This window comes from Magallana gigas, chromosome 3 (assembly GCF_963853765.1).
Source record: "Magallana gigas chromosome 3, xbMagGiga1.1, whole genome shotgun sequence".
In the NCBI taxonomy this organism is placed as follows: domain Eukaryota; kingdom Metazoa; phylum Mollusca; class Bivalvia; order Ostreida; family Ostreidae; genus Magallana; species Magallana gigas.
The window spans coordinates 60443324-60467521 of NC_088855.1; the positions used below are offsets into that span (position 1 = coordinate 60443324).

At 35.1% G+C, this 24198-nt stretch overlaps 1 protein-coding gene across 1 annotated transcript; it reads right to left on the reverse strand.

Moving 5' to 3' along the window:
* Window positions 1–14135: 14135 nt before the first annotated feature.
* On the reverse strand, window positions 14136–23321 carry LOC136273483 (delta-like protein D). The gene is made up of 7 exons (XM_066077925.1): window positions 23194–23321; window positions 21782–21889; window positions 21434–21541; window positions 15787–15897; window positions 15245–15352; window positions 14891–14998; window positions 14136–14248 (listed from the first exon to the last, which is right to left on the reverse strand). The coding sequence occupies exons 2-7, from the start codon at window positions 21807–21809 to the stop codon at window positions 14136–14138; spliced, it is 576 nt and encodes a 191-aa protein (XP_065933997.1). The 5' UTR covers window positions 21810–21889; window positions 23194–23321.
* Window positions 23322–24198: the final 877 nt, after the last annotated feature.

The following is a 24198-nucleotide window of genomic DNA, read 5'->3' on the forward strand; positions in this document are numbered from 1 at the left end:
CATTTCAACCTATCTTCGCTTCAAAATAGTAAACTCTCTCTCTCTCTCTCTCTCTCTCTCTCTCTCTCTCTCTCTCTCTCTCTCTCTCTCTCTCTCTCTGAAATATGATCTTAATTCTCAAGACATTTACGGATAGCTTATCACTTGTAACAATTCTCAAAGGACATTAATATCACCAGAAAAAATGAAATGTAAATGAATAGACGTTACGGCATCTATAAGGAATAATTAACTCATAAGAATATTTTAAAAGAAATCGATATTCTTTTTTCATTTAATTAATGACCATTAAAACACTGATGTAATGTCATTCCCTTCTTCCAGCAGTCAAAAAGTGTACTTGTGACAGTCCGATATATTGAGAGCTTCTTAATATCTGACCATTACCAGTGGTTACAATTCTGTTATTCCTTAAAATCGTGCTGTCTCAGGAATCAACTATTATATTCAATGGAGTGATTTAAGTACTATATATGCCTCAAACACTTCTGTATGAAAAAATATCACTGTTCTCGGCCCTATAACGGGCCTCGAAACTGTTTTATATTATTTCATACAGAGCTGCTTTCGGCATACTAGTATATCCATTACATATACACAGTCGCTAAAAGGTTTTATTTTTCACTTGAACAGTTGAACGGTGAGCGCACAGTGAGTGCACTCTAAACGAACGGCGAGTGCACGCTGAGCCGAATTTGGATAGCGCTTATGAACGATGAACTGTGAGCGAACATAGAGCGCAAACGCAAAGTGAACGTTGAACGATATATGTACTCTATGTGAACGCAAGATGAACGATTTATTCGGAGTGCCCCGGGCGGTATTGTTACATTTTTATATTGTTATAAGCCTAAATATAATAATATCTGACTAAACAATAATTGAACACTTAACGAACGCAGTGAGCGCAAGGCGAAATCTTTGTGAACGCACGGTGGGCGTTTTGTGAACGATGAGCGGGAACGGAGCGGAGAGCGCAAGTGAATGCACGGTGAGCGCACATGAACGCACGGTTAGCCCACGAGAAAATGGGAAAATAAAACATTTCAAAGGACTGAACCCTGGCATCTAACTGATGTAAAGCGCCAGGATTGGGTGAAAATATCGAAACCTTGAAACAAGTGAAATAATCATTTAGAATAATGTACACAGACTGTTGCAGTAATGCATCAAAATTCGAGATTACATATATCTCTATTAAATTCAATTACCGTATCTCTGTCATATTTATTTATATTAATTTGTGATTGCATTGATAGAATGCAATGATTAATCCCCAGTTATACATTGCGCATCATTAGCATTACTTCATGCAGTTTCAAATTGCAGAAAAAAGAACTTTGAAGACACCGACATATTTACATGTACCTCCGTTATATTGACCTTCAGCATTGGTCCCTGTAATATTTTTTAATCTTTATTGTAAATAAGCTTTTCATGCTATTTTCATCAATAAATTTATTTTCATAAATTAATTATAATGTCTACATGATAATTTCATTTGTTTTTTGTTTATTGTTTGCTGACGTCACAATAGGAATCGACGTAAAGAGTTGACCGTCATAGTAAACTCATATTTTTTTTTTTTAAATGACAAATGAGATATTTAGAATTATAAAAGAAAATATTTCAAAAAGCTTAAATGCGGTTTATGACTGTTTATACAAAGATTTATAATATCAAGTGCTGAAAATTTAAAGATGTCACATACATTGTCACATTTTGTTCTATAAAGATAAAGAATGGATGTGCGTTAGTACTCTTCCATTTAAAGTCGTGTTTTTTAAATAGAATGTATGCATTAACTTCGCTTTTTTTTTTTACAATTATAACTTCCGTAATCTGTACTACCGATTAAATTCTTAAATTTCTTTTGGCTTGAGATAACTGTTTTATTCAATTACTTACTTATAATGTCAGTAGTTGCCTGGCATTTTATTTTTGCATTGATTGACTCAGAATTTCATAAAAACAAAAATAGCAATATTCTGTATCTTTACAGCCTTACATTAACTGCATTTGAATACATTCACAATAATGTCTAATAAGCATTTACATGTTCTAAAATGTGTTAAACAGCTAGTCTTGTCAATAAATGCATTTCAATTTTGGTGTTCTAAGAAGTAAGGAAATGATGACGTAAGGCTAACGTCGTAATGAAAATATAAGGTTTTGAGAAATCTTTTAAATCTTTAAAGTTTTTTTGCCAAAAATTGGCCGAGAACACATACTGATATTTTTTTTATGAATTGATTCATAATTATCTCCTCTGTTTTTGTGTTGAGTATGATTAATTTCGTCTGAATCGTTTAAAAGTTTGGAGCATAGTTTTGTAATGCGTTTCTCAGTTAAAATGTGCATTTTACTATACATTTCATTGAAATAGCGTTGCTGGATTTTATTAATGACACTGTATTTGAAACACGATAACATTATTACCGCGCAGACGAATCTTAAATAAATTTTAGAAATAAAACTATAAAACCTATGGATCACGTGGACAAATTTTCGAGGTAGGTTTTCTCACAAGCAGGTAAACCCGCGAGCTACCTTAACAAAAATGACGTCTCTACTACATTTTTCATCAAAACAATGCCATATTGTAAACTCTGTTTATAAAAAAGTATGATGAATATCGAAAAAAGAAAACAAATTATGAAAATCTAAGATTCTACCCTATATTTTACCAAAATATGGTAATTTTTAATGATAGGGCAATTTTTGATGCTTCGTGGCTCTAGCTCTTTGTCACGGATCAGTGAACACAATCAATAAAATTATTCCAATTTTTTGGTAAAAATTGCAATTTTTAAGACTAGAATTATCACAGGAGTGTTGAAAAAGGTCTTAAATGAAATATCACCAAATCTCAAAAGTATAACCTCAGTGAATCAAGAGAAAACAGGTTAAATAAAAAGATACATATTAAAAAGTATAAAAAAAAATTTGAATGAAAATTCTTACCCTAATTTGAGCCTAGTCGAGCTCAAAGAAATGGCGCCACTGGTGTAAAACAAAATAATAATAGTGCACAATTTTAAACTATAGACTACCTATCCTAAAAATTTCATAGTCATATCTGATAGTTTTTTAGATCAGCTCTGCGCAAAATAGGTCGTCAAAAATAAGAACATCGGCCGAAAATCGGGACCGGAAGTGACAACAAAAAATTCAAAAACATATCAGATACAGAAAATGTCCCATCATCTTTAAAAAAAAATGTTGAGATCGATCGAATAGTTTTCAAGAAATCGCATGCACAAAATTTGGGGGGAAACAATAAGGTCTTCCGCTAGAAACGGTAGACCTTAACTAGATCTCGTTACGAGTAACGAGTAGGTCTACAGTCCAATTTGTTTTATATGATACGATGAAATATCGATACTCTCTGCCACTCATTGACCGGAAACAAACAAAGGAAAGTGATTAATGGAAACAAAAGCTGATATTTCTTGTACATTTGCCTAGTGAACATGACTGTTTGTCAAGCTAAATAAAACACACAAGAAAGTTGTTTAAACTTAAAAACATGAATTGTTTGACGAAATAAAACCCGTTAAACACATTTTTAATTAATCATCATGTAAAATAAATAAATAAATTTTTTTTAGTGTTTCCATAGAAGACAAGAAGTCACGACGAATCAAACAAAACAATGTAAACTCAGATACACACATAGGGCTATCATCCAGCAAAATTTGATTGTTCAAGTCGTCACCGTTTTCGAGATCTCGTGGAATCAATGTTGTTTTAGAGACAGGAAATGGACAAACGGAAGTGCTCAGTAAAAATACAAGTTATTATTTCTTAAACACTTGATAATGTACTTTATATCAATTTTACTGAAATTTTCAAGCAAAAACAGTTAAATTTCAAACAACTTGATCTGTTTGAACCCTTCCAGCTAAAACCGGAAGAGGCGAATGACAATATAAAGCAGGTTAAACGCATTTTCTATCAAATGTCTATTATCAATGTAAAAGACTAAGTGCGGTTTTATGCAATTTTTGCCCCCCAAAATCAAAGTTTTAGAAAGAGCTTTTAAATAAAGTGAAAGGTAGTTAAAATCATATTGGAAATAGGGGTGTAAAAGGTTATCGCCACAGTGACGTCATAATGTAGAAATGACGTCATGAATATTGCATTATTTTGATAAATTGATGTTTTGTAGCAAAATATGGGTGTTTTCCGATGGTTATTCGACTGGGAAACATCGAGCGCAGGCTTGCTCAAGTACCATTTTTTAGTATAATATGTATAACTAGAGACGAGCTCGTTGCAAGCAACGATTAGGTTTTCCGTCGTAGCTGCGTCATACTTGTGACGTATTACAAAAAATTGATAGCTGACCATAGTACAATATTTGATGTGTAAACACTGAGAAACAAAGTATTATATATCTGTGACCGCGTAGATTTTACGGTGATAGAGAATTCGTCTGGATCTGCATCGGTCGTGTGCAGTACGAACCGGGTGAGGTAATGTTGGCATAAAGTGTATAAGGTATAAGGCTGTGGCGCGCTGTGGGCCGTAAGCTAAAACGAAGGGTAGGTTTGCCGTATTCCCGAAGGTCCACCAGTATACAGTTCCAGAGAAATAAACAGGCAATTGATGCAAGATTCCACATTATTGGACGAGACTCAACGATGGCAACATTATAACAATTTAACAGACAGACATGTTACAAACAATTCGGATATGGCCAGTAGTGGCCTCCGGACTCAAGACCCTGGGAGAGTCGGACGTGGCCGGGGCTGGCCGCCGTATTCCAGACTGCGCATTGAGAATTGTACATAACTATTTATAAGAATCTTAACAATGAGTATAAATTGACAGGTAATGATATAAGTAAGCTGAGTGAAAGGTTCACAGATATAAAATAATTAAATAAACTCAGTGAGTCTTTAATGTCCAAGAAATGAAAATCTGATAATTGCACAATGATGTTTTAAGACATTAACAGTCCTTGAGACATGACACTCTGTCTCTTTGAAATCACATATAAAGTCTGAAAAGTGTCAATCACTAAATAAAAAAGTAACTTTGTAAGATATAAACTGTGAGAAAAATTACGAATTTTACAAGTAAAGTAATAAAAAAAAATTATAATTGAACAGTGCATTTTGCACGATGATACTACATGTTTATAAGCAAATACAGATCTTAACACGTTGTCTCTAGTTTGAATCGCCGCATTTTATTCACAGAGTGGGACTGTGGTTATGCCCGGTACGAAGGTAAAAAGACCATTGGCAAACGTTTTACACGCATTTTTATCGAACGCAAGCGCCATTGAATCTCTTAGTATATATGCAGAGATCCTGGAAATTTTACAAGGGGTTTTGAAGAATAATTTTGTATTTCGAGGAGGGGGAACATGCGCGGATCAGAAAATTTTTCCGGGGTGGGGGTTGAAAAGTCAGACGGTTATTTGAGTTTGCCAAGGGATGTCCGAGGCATATTTGGTAAGTTTATAATGTACACGTAATTGAAAGAAATTTCGCTGGAGGGGGGGGGGGGGTGGAACCCTTCCCCTTCTAGATCCGCGCACGGAGAAGACCGATGCCGGTAATTTTACTATAATTTTAACCATTTTTTTTTTAAATATTCATGTTCATAATTATCAGAAAACCAATATAACCTTTCAAAGCAGTTAAAACTTAAGATACGAACCATTTAGTCTCGGTGAGTACTGCGTCCGCGTACGAAAATAATGGCAATTTTCAAGAAATTCGGATGGACGATCTGTGTCCTAGGTCGTCCATCCGATTCTTTTTCTGACTAAAAGCTACAGACCTGCAGTTAGAGATTGTCAAACTCTTATTGATTATGTCAATTTGTTTGTCTCAAAGAATCATTTTTTAAATCAATAAAGTTTTACCTTAAAAAAAAAGAAAGAAATCGGGCACAATTTTCAATGTTAGCATTTTACAATTTTATGGTCTAATAAAGTTTCAAGAAACAATTCTTCATTGCTTTATCCGAAATATTGCATGGAAAGAAATTACATCGCATTTTTTAAATTACAAAAGGATATTCAAAATGAACTTGGATTATCCGCTAACAAACAGGCATAAAGAGAGACTGAGAACCAATTTCTTCTCTTCTTTTTTTACATCATAAGAAATTCAAAAATAAATCAAAATATATTTTTTCTTTGTATGCGTTTATGAAAATGTAGATCAGCAAGGGTTTCTTTGTTGTGCAAGCACCTACTTACATATATAATGTAACAGATTGTTACACGGGTCTACAACGATGACAAATATCGAAAAGGCAATATTGTGGGTGAAGGATGAATGTGTAGTTTGTTTTTGAAGTTTATTTTTGATACATGTAATTATATTTATCTGGATCGGTTATGTTTGTTAGTTTGTTTTGTTTATTAAAGAGGGAAATAAAGACATGAGTAATTTCCAAGCACGTAGCATCGTTTTTGAAAGTGGGGGGGGGGGGGGCAAACTCATCCAACAAATCTTGACAAGCAAAAAAAGAATTTTTTTTTTAAGAATTTTCCAAAATTTTCAAAATTTCACTCATAATATCATGATTTTCATACCATTTTTTTAAAAGGGGGGGGGGGGGGGGCAACTCCATGATAATTCAACTTTTTATGTAAATTTTAAAAAAATAGTTGCTGCGAGAAAAAGTGGGGAGAGGACATCTTTATGTCATATAACATGTGAAACTGATTTCATTCCACCCACAAGCTTGTAATAATGAAATAATTTTGATGAAAACAATATAAATAGACGTCATAAATCCCATATCAAACGACATATTACCACTTGATTCTGCGCGTCTTTTTAATGAATTTATAAACAGCGGCAAATTCTAAAATGTATTTTTAAAGGTAATGTTAGCTGCAAGTCTGCAGACCTTGTATGAAAAATTTCGGATGGTAGTCAATTTTTCCGGGATACAGACCGAGCGGTACATATGCAGTTAAGGTAACTAAGAATGATTCCAATAAAATACTTTGTTGAGTAATGCAAGCTTTTAAAAAAGCAATATTTATATTTGTTTAAAATATAACACCAAAATACTTCGTCTTACATTCGCTATTTGTAGAACAAGCAGAACCAGTATCAGTCTGACCGGTGTCGTATAATTTAAGGTCCGCCCCGTAAAATGGTCCGGCCGGACCCTTAATGTTAACATTTAAGGTCCGGCTTTCCCCTATAAGAAAAGGTCCTACCCGTAGTCATTTATTAAAGTTAAATGAATTAATTATTCTCTTTTGCTAATGTACTTGTGTCTTAAAGATGTCTTTGTTTACATAATCCAGTCGGCCATTTGCGTATGGTTTATGTATGACCGTATTATTTTAATAAATTACTTTGTGGAATATCAAATATTGATAGCGGGTTAGATTTTGACCAATTGTTTAAGAATCTGAAAAAAGAAAACCAGGAGTATTTTGTCGATAATTTGCACACACCATGTAAAGTTAGACCTAACCATTAGGCACATAGCATCAGGGAAAGGCCACCCCCACTCCCTACTTTTTAATATTGATTCTTGTAGTGAAATTTTTCACTTGATCCTCTTACTGTTGGAGTGGACATAAAAGTGACTTTAGCATAGGTTTTTTTTTTAATTTATTCAGATTAAAGTTACACATTATATATAATAGTATTTAAATAATTGATTTTCATCGTAAGATATTCCAATTAAAGGAATGAGACCAGGTACATGTATATATACATGTATTGTGTCACTAAAAAGACTGGAAACTTAATGTATTGTTAAGAAAGAGAAGTTGCTGTAGTAAAACAAATTTATAATTGAGTTTATCCGACGACTTTTTAAAAATGTGACAAAGGCCTGAAATCCAATGCGTCTCGTTGAAATAATCTTAAAATATTACGGTCGGTTTGTCCTATTTGTCTGACGGTATTGATTTTCATCTAATGGCCTTCTTATTTTTTTTGGGGCGAGGGGCCAAGAAATACACTTCATAATGTTTATATGATACTTATGAGAAAAAAAACCTAATACTATATGTGCGTGTAGCAGGCAGGAATTTAAAATAAAATTTTACCGGACGGAGTGTCAACATTTGCCCTTTACACACAACTATTTTCTTTTTAAGGAACAGAATCCCCTGAAATTCTTTTAAGATACAAACTGCTAAGACATCCGAAGGAATGTGGCTCTTTACTAATCTTACAGGACTGTGTTTAATTTCTTATAATTTTGTTATGGGTCACGTTTTTAAGCGTGTATCGTATTGGAAAGATGTGCAAAAAGAGGACGTATAAAATATCCATTGTTAAAATACATGATCATTTCAAAAAGTCAAACACCTGAATTCGAAGATGTGAACCCTTCACACCTGCAGGGTGGTGTGTGTGTGTGTGTATATAACACCTAACTGAAGCCATTGTTTTATTAATGACACCAATCAGTTTCTTTTCCTGTTTTTATAAGATCGACTTGCAAAATTTATGTTGAAATAAAAAAAAACCCACCAGTTTTAAACTGTTTATGTGTGTCCTAACTACATGTACATGTAAAATAATGTATTTTCATTTACACTGTGTGATGGATGTTTACCAACTCACCTCGGGTAAGTGCTCCTTTTAAAGAGTTACAAAATGATGCCACTTATTTTATAACAAAATACTCGAAATTGAGGAAACAAATACAAATTAAAAATATACCCGGACCTTTTATGTTAGGCGGACCTTTTCTTATACGGGCCGGACCCTTTTAGTGCAAAGCCGGACCTTAAATGTTAACATTTATGGTCCGCCCCGGACCATTTTACAGGGCGGACCTTAAATTATACGACACCGGCCTCACCATATACAATGTTGGAATTTAATTGTCCTAGCATTGCATTGCTCTGCATGTACAAAATTTCTTATAAAAATTAAACACTTAAAGTGTTCATCTATATGGCTACACATAACTTACACACGTGATTCAAAATAACCAACACGGAAAACGGTAAAGAATTCAGTCATTGATTCTACATTTTATAGAACTTGTAAAAAAACACATTGCGGGTCTGAATGTTTGTTGATATGTCAATCTATCTATATACAGTTTGTTAATTATTTTCGATTGCTAAGACTACAACGTATTTGATGAACATTGAACAACATTTTTTCCATGCCACTTTTTTCCATGGAAGATAGCGAATGTATACAAGTAAAAAGCATTTATAAAATTTATTTAATTACCTCTTTAGAATTGTGTATGGAATAAATAATTTATAAGTTGCTGCTGAAGGTTGTTTGGTATTTTCGTTTGTAGATGTTTTGCAAGTAAAAAACCTGAAACGCGGGGCAAGTCATAATTAATATCCCTGATAACCGTAACTTAAAACTAGCGGCTTTGGATTCAAATATTATCGTATACGAATATTAAGTTCACTTTTTAAAATCATCTCCACGATGATAATTATATTATATCCATCGCAAATCAGTATTTTTTTTTTTTTGGCTTTAAAAGAATTGTTCTATCGGTAGCAATCCCGCGTTCGTTTAAATTGCCAGCGTACATTTGTCATGTCAGTAATACACATTGTGCTTTATCAGACGGCCGTGTATACGTATTGTAGAAAAGTTGAGTTTAATTACCATGCGTTGGAACCATTTTATTAACACATCTCCCAGTACTGAAACGATTCAAAATGTCTCTGTTACAGTAACACAGTGGGGCGACGCGTTAAACGTGTACGTCCAGCTCTACAAGCACATGCACTATCGTCTAGGCGACGGCCTGAATACAGCTAGCGACTCTCCTATCGATCGGTTACCTGAGTCTCGTAATGCATCTAAATATAGACAGGGGCACAGTTATGAAACAAACAACAAAAATAAGGTCAAAGAGGTTCATCTATATGAAATGAAAATGTACATATGAATAAAAACATTTGGGAATTTTATGTGGAATTATTTTTGCGCACTACATGTATCAGTTAGTGCATTACAAGAAGCTCTTTCATAACCTCATAAACGTGCGCACCCCCACAAAAATGGACCGAGCTGACAACAATTGTTTCTGCAAATACTGACTATAAATTACGAAAACATTAAATTGAATACTTTAGAAGGATTCAAAATTAATTTCTTTACAATTTTGCTTCAATAATGCATTAGAAATTTTTATTCCTTTTTAAGTTATTGACAAGAAACTTTGGACGCCTCTAACTCCCTAATTATAAGGGCCAGCCCTTTTTTCGGCATACCGAATGAAAGGTCTGAGTAAGACCAAGAACTTTTAAAATACATGTTATAACAAATTTTTATCAGGTAGAAAACTAACACGGAAAATACGCGAATTTTTTTGATTTTTTTTCTTACCCTTGTTTCAACATCCACACCATCCCTTTTATTTGCATTTAAATAATAAATAAAATATATCTCGCACAAATTCAATGTATTAGCTTCCAAACCAGCCCATCTTTGAGACTCTGCCAGTCATCGTTAAAGCTAAACCCCCTGGACAAAAGGAGTCGTTAAATTTTACTAAAAGGGGAATAACTCAAAACCGGATAGGGATTTTCCTCAACTAAAATAGGCAACGACAACATCACGCGGCATGTTATCAGTCCTGAAAATTTCAAAACAATCGGTGAACAAACGAGCGAGATATTAAGGATCAAAGTTGGCGTCTAGAAGAAAAAAAAAATAAGAAGAAATTTGAAAATTTTTCAGAATAATAGTAAGGTTTCCCGCTCCCAGCGGAAAACCTTAACTATCTGAAGAAAAACATATGTTAAAATCGCACTTGAGCAGACCTGCGCTCTATACTTCCGAATGCAAAATATAGAGCAAAAATGAGAATATCTTCATTTGTTTGCAAATTTGCGGGAATAAGGTCATTTAGGGGACGTCATAGATAAACAGGGAGTGAGCAATGATGACTAAAATCATTATTTAAGTTATAGGCATCCTCTTTACAATGATTTGTGAAGATTTTATTTTTATACGATACTATTTAAAAATTGGTTGAAATCGGGGGCAGATATTTGACCATACCGCACATAGTCCTTTGGTGTCTTCATCACTTGTGGGACAGAAAACGGACGACCCGAAACGAATTTTAAACCCAAAAATGAAGAAGAAAAAACAACCAAATTAATATCATTTTCAAAAACATCTACCGAGCCTTCTCTGAGAAACCTTGTGGACAAAACAAGAAGGGTTCAACATTTCTTGCCAGTTTTCGCGCCTAGGCGAGCTTTACGTAATGGCGCCACTAGCGTAAAACAACATTAAAGTGCATAATCTGAAATCTGAAAATTTCGTATTTAAATTTCTAATAGTTTCTGAGATCAGCACTTCACAAAATAGGTTGTATAAAATAGAAAATCGACCGTAATTCAATACCTGAAGTGACGAATTCAATATTTTAAACAAAATCTATAATTATGATCTCTGGCAATCATATGTGACAAAATGGTCGAAATCAGCCGAATAGTTTTTGAGAAATCGCGTGCACAAAATTTGTAGAGAAAAAAAGAAAAAGAAGAAACCGTACGAAAACAATAAGTAACTAGAGCAAAGCTCGTTGCAAAGCAACGAGTGGGTCTTCCGTTAATGTCGGAAGTAAAGCTGGAAGTTCCTGTAAGAAGCAGAGCTCTTAAACCAACAACAATAGTAACTAAAATAAAAAGATGAAAAAAATCGAATTATTCCTGGTACGACTTAACAAAATCCGAATGATTTTAAGTACGACTTAACGAAAACCTTCCTGATTTCAAGAACGACTTAACAAAAAAATCCGAATGTGTTACAGTACGACTAAACAATTATTTTGGGTACGAGTTAATTTTACTTTGAACATTACGCTATTTTTTAAACCAAGGACGCGGAATCAAAATTTCCGAAAAAATCAATTTTTAAACCCCGATATCTCTGTAATGCATCGTCCGATTTTAAAACGGGTTTCGGTTTTAAATTAAACTTAATAAAAGCTTCTTTGGTGCTTGATGATTAATATCAAATTATTTGTCAGAAAAGAGTAATTATGAAAAGACTTAGTAGCCCTTCTGGCCCCTAATTCGAGGGGTCAGCCCCTTTTTCTTGATATCAAATAATAGGTCTCGCTAATATAATCATATTTTGTTCTACAAGTGTTCATGAATTGTAAACGGTTCTCGAGATATCTGTACAAATGCGTTTTAGGGGCCGACCCTTTAACCCCTTACCGGGGCCACTAACAACAAAATTTTTGGTATCATATTGTTAAGAACCTATTTTTGAAGAACTTTTGTTCTACATTGCTTTTAAAAATATTTCTCCTTTTTCAGATATAAATGATCATAGTTTTGAGTTCTGGCCCCTTGAAACCCCTAATTACGTAATATATGACTTAGGTATGGTAATGTATAGATGAACAGCTGTATAATGAACATTTTTGCTTCTATAATTAATAACAAAATATTGTTCAGTAAAGAGTTATTGTAAGAAGACATTTGAGCCCTCTTGACCCCTTATTTGAGGGGTCAGCCCCTTTTTCTTGACATCAAATGAAAGGTCTTGTAAATATAAACATATTTTGTCTAACAAGTGTTCACAAAATGTTTACCGTTCTTGAGATATCTGTACAAATGTGTTTTAGGGGCCGACCCTTTAATTCCTAAATGGGGTCATAAACAAAAACATTTAAGGAAGCATATTGTACAAAACATTATTTTGAACAACTTTTGTTCTACATTGCTTTAAAAAATATTTCTCCTTTTTCAGATATTAATGATCAAAGTTTTGAACTTCTGGCCCCTTGAAACCCCTAATTACGTAATATATGACTTAAGTATGGTACTGTATAGATAAACAGCTGTACAATGAACATTTTCGCTTCTATAATTGATAACAAATTACTGTTCACTAAAAAGTTATTGCAAATAGACTTTAGAGCCTTCTTGGCCCCTAATTTGAGGGGCCAGCCCCTTTTTCTTGATATCAAATAAAAGCCCGTGCAAATTGAAACAGTTTTTGCATTACATGTTTTAACAAAATATTTATACGTCAAAAGATATTACGGAAAATGTGCGAAAATTTTGTGAAAAAATTTGGTGCTAATTTTCAGGTTCAGGCGAGCTTCTAGGCCTTGCGCATTTTTCGCAATTTGAAGCATGGAGGGAAATCTACAGACATTCATCTTCAATCCCTGCAAATTTCAAGCTTTTATCATGATTAGTTTCAGAGGAGATGCGTGGACAAAATGGCCCTTAAAAATTTACAAAATCGTCCATATCTGAAACCGGAAGTGACGTAATCATTTGAAATTTTAATAATCTGTAGCGACATTGATGCTTTATAACTCCTAAAAATTTGGTGTAAATCGGTTGAATAGTTTCTGAGAAATAACGATCCAAAAAAGTCAGAAAAAGAAAAAAAAGTATAATAATAAAGAAAAAGAAACCGTAGAATAACAGAAGGGTTTTCCGTTGAAAACGGAAAACCCTAATAATAATAAAAATATCGAGACCGAAGACGGACGAACAGAAGTGATTAATGAAAAAAAAAGCTGGTAATGCTTGTACATTTGCCTAGTGTACATCGCTGTTTATCATGCTAGATGAAACACCCAAGAAAATCGGTTAAACTTGTTAAAACCATGAATTGTTTGAACCCTTCCAGGGAGTACAGGAAGTGCGGTTGACAAAATAAAACCCGTTTAATAATAAAACACGTTAAACACATCTTCAATCAATTGTCTATCATTCAGAAAATTCTAGTGTCTCAATCACTTATAGTGACTTAAATTTCGCGGGTAACACATTTGTAAAAAGGATAGATACCTCAGACTATATCTCACCGGAAGTAGAATATGTTTGTTTATTTAGCAATTTAACCTATTTTACCTAATTCACACAGGAAATGACAAACCACCAGACTTCATTTCTTAAAGATGGGACATGAAATATGCTTACTAAATGAGATGTTTTAAAAACTCACTTTTGTCGCATTTTTGTCCTGTATAACCAGCGTCACATTGACAGATGAATGAACCGCTTCTGCTGATACATTGGCCATGTCCACAAGGATAAGACTTGCATGGTTCTGGAAAATATTACACTTTTGACTAAAATGTTGATATTTGATGTTGTATATACAATAAAATATAATCTTTACTTTAAAAAAAAGTCAGAAACAAATTCAACGGACACAAATTTAACAACCTGCTGTTTGGCAGTTTTTCCCTGTGTACCCCGACGACCACACGTATCCTCCTGATTGGTCTGTACACGATCCGTGCTGGCATGGGTTGTCCCTGCATGTCGTAGCTGGTTATTGAAACAACAAATCAACTTCAGACATTCGTTTCTACATTTATTTATTGGTATTATCAAATTATCTAATTAACCAAGCGAAAAGCTGTCAATGTGACAGCAAACTGGGTTGACTTGTGTTTTGTGTGGACAATATCCATACTCTGTTTGGCAACCCTGAATTGATAAACAATAATTTTACAGAGAAATGGGATACTCTAGGTGCAATATTTTGCCAAAAAATAACGAAGATAAACAGGTGGTATTATTTCATAAATCATCAAAAATAAAATCCAAGTAATATGCAAATATCTAATATGTGTACAATTAATAGGCAAAAGAAGAACGTCTTGTTCTAAGAACTATTGAAGGAGTTATGCGTACAATATGTGTTCCCTTTTGGGCAGCAATCCCCCATTTTCAACAATTCAATAACCAGATTTTTTATTTGGATAACCCTGTTAAAAATTAATGGTTTTATTATGAACATTTACTCAAAAATATTCTTAATTTCTTATTGATAATATGTTAAATAAATTCAAAGTGAATTCAATTTTCTAACAAGTTTCTCTAATGCTACAGATTATACTTTAAATTTATGGACAAATACATTAAAGACAGTCAAATGGATGACTATTTAGCTTGGTGACATGTTACCTGTATCACAGTTCTTTCCCGAGTACCCCGAATGGCAGGAACAGGTGTACCCCTGGACGACATCACGACAGGTTCCGTGTTGACAGGGACTGTCACTGCACTGTACAGCTGGAACAGAAACCTCCTTACATCATTGTTACATTGACGAGGTAAGAAACTTAAGATCAGACAAATACGATTTTAGATTCTGTATATCTAAAATAAATCTCTTTAGCCTTCACTAGAAATAGAAAATATTAATAAAAATGAAATATTTATTAGATAATGTCTTTGGATCTCTATAGGATACATTGTGTTCATATTTTTACCATTAAATACAAAATTATGTTAAAATTCAAAGAGAATAATACTTACATATGTTGCATGTTTCACCTTTGTATCCAAGGTCACACGTGCAAGAGAATCCGCGAGATGTGTCTTGGCATGTTCCATGATCGCACGGGTGACTACTGCAGTTTATCACTGATATTTATGAGGAAAAAAAACATTATTTGTTTATTAACAACATATCATAATTGCACTCGTGAAGTCTTTCAAAAATATCTTAACATTTTGGTTAATAAAGAAAATTTCATAATTTAAAGAATAGCTGTATATTTTAAGCATGCATAACCTACCCCACATCATGTTATTCTGGTTTATCATAGAGAAATAATAGATTTATTCCTTAAATTCTAGTTTATCTTCAACATGCTTCATATGAACAGACGTAAATAATGCAACACTTTAAGCAAAATGTATGGATGTTAACGTTTCCCTTGCGCATCGTATCATGACGTAGGCAAGATATGTTTATACTTTAAAGAAAATTTGTTTATCAAATCCAAAAAAAGTTTTATCTTATATTTAACTGTTTTTTTTAGTATAATAAAAATAAATGCTTGAATATGACTCACCTGTATTGCACGTGTGTCCTGTGTACTTGACGTTACACCTACATAGAAACCCTGATGATCCCCTATCAGTACACTGGCCGTGTAGACATGGACGATCTGAACATGTCATCTCTATAAACAAAATGATATATATATATATATATATATATATATATATATATATATATATATATATATATATATATATATATATATATATATATATATATATAAAGCACTAAAAATGGCTAACGACACGAACAATAGAAATTGTCAAATTTTCGGGACAACCAGTCCCTTCTTCAGGACCAAAAAATAAATTACATGAGTACAAAACAAAGAAAACAAAATCTAAAGCTACTACTAAACTACTTAAGAAACTATAAAAAAGATTAGCTACATTATAAACATTTGTTCACATTCTTAAATAAGGTGTTGCTACTGTCGCCGATCGCTCTAAAGTAATCAATCGACTGCCAACTTCACGCCTGATTAAGTTAATTAGCTAATTAAAATTGGCGTCCGAGTTATCTAATGAAAATTTGAACCCCCGTTGTTAACTCGTACGGCACTTATGATATAGACTCGAATTTTGATTAAAAAGAGATAAAATTCAATGAAAAGAGATAAATAAAATTGAAAAAAAATGATTTACAAATAAAAGGTAGTAAAGAAACTAATAAATGAATGGAAGAGGCGCAGTTGACAGATTTCATGAAATTACTATGTGGGTGTCAGGTGATGTATGGCTATGAGACGTTCATTTTAGTGAAGTCCATTTGTTTGTTCATGCCATCAGGTCTGAATGATTTGAGTCTGTGCATCCAGAACTTTTCCTTGCTCTTCCTCTCCGCGTCTGTCCAATGAAGATTATGGTCAATAACCAATACTGTCTTCCCATTTGTGGCCACTTGTATTAAAATGTTCTCCGACTGGCTCCTTGACTTTTTTGGTCTTTATGGTAGAGCGGTGGTTGTTGATCCTTCTGCGGAGGTCACCTGTTTCACCGACGTATTGCTTAGAGCAGACTTTGCAACTGATGAGATAGATGCAGTTGTCTGTGCGACAAGAAGTGTTGCCAAATATCTTGTAGGTGCGACCTGTGATGGGGCTTTTAAAACTGTCCGGGTTGGTGCTGTGTTTGCAAAAGAGGCATCTGGTATCGGAACATGTTTCAAAACCACCATTTGGCAACGGGTTGTCTAATCTTGCCCTCACTACCATGTCCTTTAAGTTCCTCGGGCGTTTAAATGCAGCCATTGGTGGATCCTTGAAAAGATCAGCCATTCTTTCGTTGGTGTAAAGAATGGGCAGATTATTTTTAAGGATGGTGTTGAGGTTCTTAAGGGCGGGGTGATATGTAGTGACAAGTGGAACCCTGTTTTTGTCTGTTTTCTCTTTGTATTGTAAAAGGGTTTTCCTGTCTTTTGTAGTAATCTCATCAATTGCAGATTGAACTGTGTGGGCTTTATAGCCTCGATTACACAATTGGGATTTTAATATTCTGCTCTGTTCTTCAAAGATCTCATTAGAAGAACAGATTCGTCTGATTCGGGTTGTTAATCCTTTAGGAATTCCTCTAAAAGTATGGGGAGGGTGGCAACTCAATGGCTTGAGGTAGAGGTGAGAATCAGTTGGTTTGGTATGGAGACTGAATTTTATGTCACCATCTTCCAAGGTGGATGTAGTATCCAAAAATACATTTTTGGAACTAGATATGTCCACTGTGAATTTAATCGAATTGTGGAAGGAGTTGGCAAAGGTGATGAAGTCATTTAGGCAGTCTCGGTTTTCGACCCATTTCATCTCAATATCATCAATGAACCGCAACCAGCTCAAAGGTTTGAAAGGAGCTCTGAGAAGCAGGTTGCGTTCCAATCTTCCCATAAATATATTAGCGTAAGAGGGGCCATTTTGGTGCCCATAGCTGTACCACTTATTTGTATGCAATGTTCGCCATTAAACATGAAATTGTTCAGCTTGAGAACATGTTCAAGGAGCTTGAGTAGAGATTCCGTTGACGGCTGCTGAATCGTTCTACTGTCCCATACTGTCTCCCTGCAGGCCTCGATACATTCATCGTGAGGAATATTCGTGTACAAGGACGTGACGTCCATTGTAACGAGAAGAGTATGGTCTGGCAGGCCAGAGGAAGGTGTTTTATTCAGGTAATCTGTAGTGTCCTTGAGGTATGATGGCAAATCTTCTACATGTGGACGGAGATGTAAATCTATAAATTCAGATATTTTTTCCGTGGGGTGGCCGATGGCACTGACTATAGGGCGCCCAGGCATTCCTTCCTTGTGGATTTTTGGAAGCAGATAAAATTGACCTGGTCCACAGTTGGTTGGGCGAAGCGTTTCATAAACATTAACACCAATCTCATCATTTTCATACATTTTGTCCAGGGTGTTAGTGATGAGAGCTGAAAACTCTTCAGTAGGATCAGAGTCCAGTTTCTTGTAAAAACGATCGTCTGTCAGCTGTCTGTTGGCGTCAGCTAAATACGCTTGTTTGTCTAGGACAACCACTGTGGATCCTTTGTCTGCTTTTTTTCTGACTATGTCGTCCCTGTTTTTCAACCTTTGTAGAGCAGATCTCTCTTCTTTCGTCAGATTGTCAGGGACGATTTTTTGGTTGGTCAGGAACTTCTCAATGTCTGACTCAACAGCATCAATGTAAGACTCAAGTGCTCCACATTTGCCCGGTGCCGGTTCCCAAGTACTTTTGGGTCGGTACAACTTATGTTCCTCTAAGTTGTGCAAGGGCGGAGGAGGTTCGTTTGTGTGATCATTGCTGGAGTCTTTTCGCGAGAAGTGTTCCTTTAATCTTAGCCTTCGGAAAAATGCTCTGGTGTCCTCTCTAACCTTTTTGTCATCGACCTCATGCGGTGTTGGACAGAAATTGAGATCTTTAGATAGTAGCGAAGTCTCAACGTCTGTGAGGAGAGGAACCTTAGATGTGTTCAGAACTGGGCAGGTGTTGGTATCGACCAAGGGCTCGTCTTCACTTGTTTGCTTCTTGCGCTTGAAGCGTCTAGAGCGCTGTTTTTTAGCAGAAGGACGAGATGACAACATATTAGACCTACTTCTGTTTGTTGCTGGAACATCATCCCGAAGGAACTTCCTGTTTTGGGTATTGTTGAGGTCATTAGATAGGGTTGTATTGAATGTTGTAATAATGCTTTTTGCTTCAACAAAATCTGCATGGGAAGTGGATTTATTAAGAGAAGACTCCACAAGGAAGGAATGCCTGGGCGCCCTATAGTCAGTGCCATCGGCCACCCCACGGAGAAAATATCTGAATTTATAGATTTACATCTCCGTCCACATGTAGAAGATTTGCCATCATACCTCAAGGACACTACAGATTACCTGAATAAAACACCTTCCTCTTGCCTGCCAGACCATACTCTTCTCGTTACAATGGACGTCACGTCCTTGTACACGAATATTCCTCACGATGAATGTATCGAGGCCTGCAGGGAGACAGTATGGGACAGTAGAACGATTCAGCAGCCGTCAACGGAATCTCTACTCAAGCTCCTTGAACATGTTCTCAAGCTGAACAATTTCATGTTTAATGGCGAACATTACATACAAATAAGTGGTACAGCTATGGGCACCAAAATGGCCCCCTCTTACGCCAATATATTTATGGGAAGATTGGAACGCAACCTGCTTCTCAGAGCTCCTTTCAAACCTTTGAGCTGGTTGCGGTTCATTGATGATATTGAGATGAAATGGGTCGAAAACCGAGACTGCCTAAATGACTTCATCACCTTTGCCAACTCCTTCCACAATTCGATTAAATTCACAGTGGACATATCTAGTTCCAAAAATCTATTTTTGGATACTACATCCACCTTGGAAGATGGTGAAATAAAATTCAGTCTCCATACCAAACCCACTGATTCTCACCTCTACCTGAAGCCATCGAGTTGCCACCCTCCCCATACTTTTAGAGGAATTCCTAAAGGATTAACAACCCGAATCAGACGAATATGTTCTTCTAATGAGATCTTTGAAGAACAGAGCAGAATATTAAAATTCCATCTGTGTAATCGAGGCTATAAAGCCCACACAGTTCAATCTGCAATTGATGAGATTACTACAAAAGACAGGAAAACCCTTTTACAATACAAAGAGAAAACAGACAAAAACAGGGTTCCACTTGTCACTACATATCACCCCGCCCTTAAGAACCTCAACACCATCCTTAAAAATAATCTGCCCATTCTTTACACTAACGAAAGAATGGCTGATCTTTTCAAGGATCCACCAATGGCTGCATTTAAACGCCCGAGGAACTTGAAGGACATGGTAGTGAGGGCAAGATTAGACAACCCGTTGCCAAATGGTGGTTTTGAAACATGTTCCGATACCAGATGCCTGTTGTGCAAACACAGCACCAACGCAGACAGTTTTAAAAGCCCCATCACAGGTCGCACCTACAAGATATTTGGCAACACTTCTTGTCGCACAGACAACTGCATCTATCTCATCAGTTGCAAAGTCTGCTCTAAGCAATACGTCGGTGAAACAGGTGACCTCCGCAGAAGGATCAACAACCACCGCTCTACCATAAAGACCATAAAAGTCAAGGAGCCCGTCGGAGAACATTTTAATACAAGTGGCCACAAATGGGAAGACATGACAGTATTGGTTATTGACCATAATCCTCATTGGACAGACGCGGAGAGGAAGAGCAAGGAAAAGTTCTGGATGCACAGACTCAAATCATTCAGACCTGATGGCATGAACAAACAAATGGACTTCACTAAAATGAACGTCTCGTAGCCATACATCACCTGACACCCACATAGTAATTTCATGAAATCTGTCAACTGCGCCTCTTCCATTCATTTATTAGTTTCTTTACTACCTTTTATTTGTAAATCATTTTTTTTCAATTTTATTTATTTATTTTCATTGAATTTTATCTCTTTTTAATCAAAATTCGAGTCTATATCATAAGTGTCGTACGAGTTAACAACGGGGGTTCAAATTTTCATTAGATAACTCGGACGCCAATTTTAATTAGGTAATTAACTTAATCAGGCGTGAAGTTGGCAGTCGATTGATTACTCTAGAGCGATCGGCAACAGTAGCAACACCTTCTTTAAGAATGTGAACAAATGTTTATAATGTAGCTGTTCTTTTTTATAGTTTCTTAAGTAGTTTAGTAGTAGCTTTAGATTTTGTTTTCTTTGTTTTGTACTCATGTAATTTATTTTTTGGTCCTGAAGAAGGGATTGGTTGTCCCGAAAATTTGACAATTTCTATTGTTCGTGTCGTTAGCCATTTTTAGTGCTTTTTATATTCAGTTTACTGGCTTAGTATCTATATATTAGATCCGACACTTTAAAGATGCCTCGTGTTGTTGATTCTATTCAGTGCTTTATATATATATATATATATATATATATATATATATATATATATATATATATATATATATATATATATATATATATATATATATATATATATATATATATATATTGTCTGTATATGATTTTGTAAACATGTGAAATGTAGGTCAATTTTTCATCTTTTAGATTTTACAAACGTACCATAATAGCGGAGAGCAAACTAACATAACAATGAAATAAATCATACTCAAATCAGTTTGTGTCTGTTTAAAGAAAGGTTCAGTGTGTACCTACTAGAATCACAGTTGCTCCCAGTGAATCCCTCGTCACAGAGACAGATGTACCCGTTCCTTCCATCTGTAAACGTGCCGTGTTGACAGGGGTGATTGCTACATGTTATCTCTGAATTGGCATATTGTAAATAAATATACTTAAATGCTTGATGTTTCTTTGTTATAATATTAACAATACAATCTTGTTTATTGGTCTTTTAAAGAAGAAGACTTATGGTGGCTTATGAATCTAGTTATAATCGGCTTTTATGAAAGGCTATCAAAATTGAAAAATAGAAGCATTGACTAACATCTCGTATAATGATCTTTATTTGCGATGTATATCACAAAAAGTACATAATTGACTTACTAGTCTGACAGTATGTCCCTGTATACATTGGCTGACAGGAGCACCTGACGCCATTATGTGTATCTATACAGGTACCAAGATGGCACGGGTGATCACTACAAGTCACAGCTTAAAAAAATATAGATAATTTATCAACACGAGTGTAATTTTCATGAAGATAATACTAACATTAAGAATATTCTTTTACCATTTGTAATATACAGTATACGTTTTAAGCTACAGTATAAACTGTTGTAACAACAGTCACAGTTCTTCCCCATTAAACATGGTCTAAAGCTACAGTATAAACTGTACTTACCACTGTCACAGTTCTTCTTCGTATACCTCAGTGTACAACTACTGTTTATTTCCACACATACCTCGGCGAATACGTGCTCCAGATAAAATATACTATATGGCTATATTTGCCCCACCTTTAGGCTTAAAACTGTGTTTCAGGGATCGTGAATTTCACAATTTAGGTAGAGGGCTTTATGAACTTAGAATTATGCATTTAGATTCTCTCATATAAATAAATTGGTTTAATTTTGATTTCTTTTGCTTATTCATTATTTGGCCCCGCCTATAAGTCCCCGGTGGTAGTAAAGCTTACCTATAGAGATGCTTTACACCAAAAGTCATAAAATTTGCGTTGTACCTTAAGCTAAAAATGTCAAATTGTCAACGGACGAAAGACGACGCACAAAAAAGGATGTAGTCCAATTGCTATAGGTCACCTGAGTGACTCAGGTGACCTATTAAACTGCACTCTCTACTCTCCCCGTGTATCCCGGTGTACAACTCTATATTAACCGTACCCACAACTGTCCATGTTCTTCTCTGTATACCCCGATGTACAACTAGAGCATAAACTGTACTTACTGCTGTCACAGTTCTTCTCCATATACCCCGGTGTACTAATACAGTATAAACAGTTACAATCATTGTCACAGTTCCTACATATAAAGCCCTGTGTTAAACTACAGAATAAACTATACTTACTTCTGTCACAGTTCTTCTCCATATACCCCGGTGTACTAATACAGTATAAACTGTTACAATCATTGTCACAGTTCCTACATGTAAAGCCCTGTGTTAAACTACAGAATAAACTGTACTCACTTCTGTCATAGTTTTCCCTTATACACCGGTGTACAACTACAGTATTAACTGCTGTACTCTTCAATTCTGACAGTTCTTCCATTTAAACGCCAGTGTACAACTACAGTATAAACTGCTGTACTCTTCAATTCTGACAGTTCTTCCATTTAAACGCCAGTGTACAACTACAGTATAAACTGCTGTACTCTTCAATTCTGACAGTTCTTTCCTTTAAACGCCGGTGTACAATTACAGTATAAACTATATTTACGACTGTTACAGTTTCTTTACTGTATACCGCGCTGTACAACTACTATATAAACTGTACTCACCACTGTCACAGTTCTTCCCCGTATACCCAGTTGTACAAATACAGTTGTATCCTCCTGTGGAATCATGACATGCCCCATGCTTACATGGTGAATCGCTGCACTTGGCGGCTAAAGCAGATTCATTTCAAGTTTGTGTAAAAAGTTCACGTATTAAAATTAATGATTTTTTCCTTTGTTAATTATATTTGGCAAAATAAGACGGTTTGCTCACCCCTGTCACAGTTTGTTCCCGCGAAGCTATGAGAGCAGGTACATCGGTAACCTGTTTATGTGTCTAGACACGCTCCATTACGGCAAGGACTATCACTACATTTGGCAGCTTAACAGAAAATAAAACTGTTTTGAAAAACTATCGAATTGCAAACGCTAGAGGGATGTATTTCGGTTTTCCTTTTAAAAAGGAATTCTATAATTAAGATATCCTTTTTTACTTTAATGCACAGTATAATTTGGAAAAGCAAAGTTCTAGGGACCAATGTTTTTACCTTTCTATTTCTGTACTCGTGAGGTATTCTTAATCAGATAATAACGACTAGGTATAGCCGGTCCAAGAATGTTTATGCAGCACATTTGGACGATTTTTAATAAAAATACATACACCTGTGAATAAAATGCAATTAAAGATATCTGCATTTGCACATGGTCATTTTTCTCTCGGAAAAATTCGCAGAAAAGGAAAGACTTCTTACAAAGATTAATAATGGGAAATGTTGACATCTTTGCAGTCACGCGGCAAAACTCGTACAATTTTTTAACGTTATCATCAGGAAACTTTCTTGTCTATTGCAATGCAAAATTTCTATAGACATTTTATTTTTAGCCGGGTATTAAAACCCGACAAGCTTGATTGGACACATCAAAGAAGACATCTCTTTTTATACCATTGAATGAACATCGTTTTAGGCACGATATATTTATAAATTTCTAATGATATATGGAACCGTGCTGCATACATATCCCGGGACGGAGTATACAAGACAAAGAAAAATTTGTACTCTTCGATTC

Coding starts and splice junctions, on each gene's coding strand:
- LOC136273483 (XM_066077925.1), bottom strand. CDS start 21,809: ATGTATACAGGGACATACTGTCAGACTA. Junction 15,353..15,786: donor AGGACACACGTGCAATACAG/GTGAGTCATATT, acceptor CATAAATATCAG/TGATAAACTGCAGTAGTCAC. Junction 14,999..15,244: donor AGGTGAAACATGCAACATAT/GTAAGTATTATT, acceptor TTTCTGTTCCAG/CTGTACAGTGCAGTGACAGT.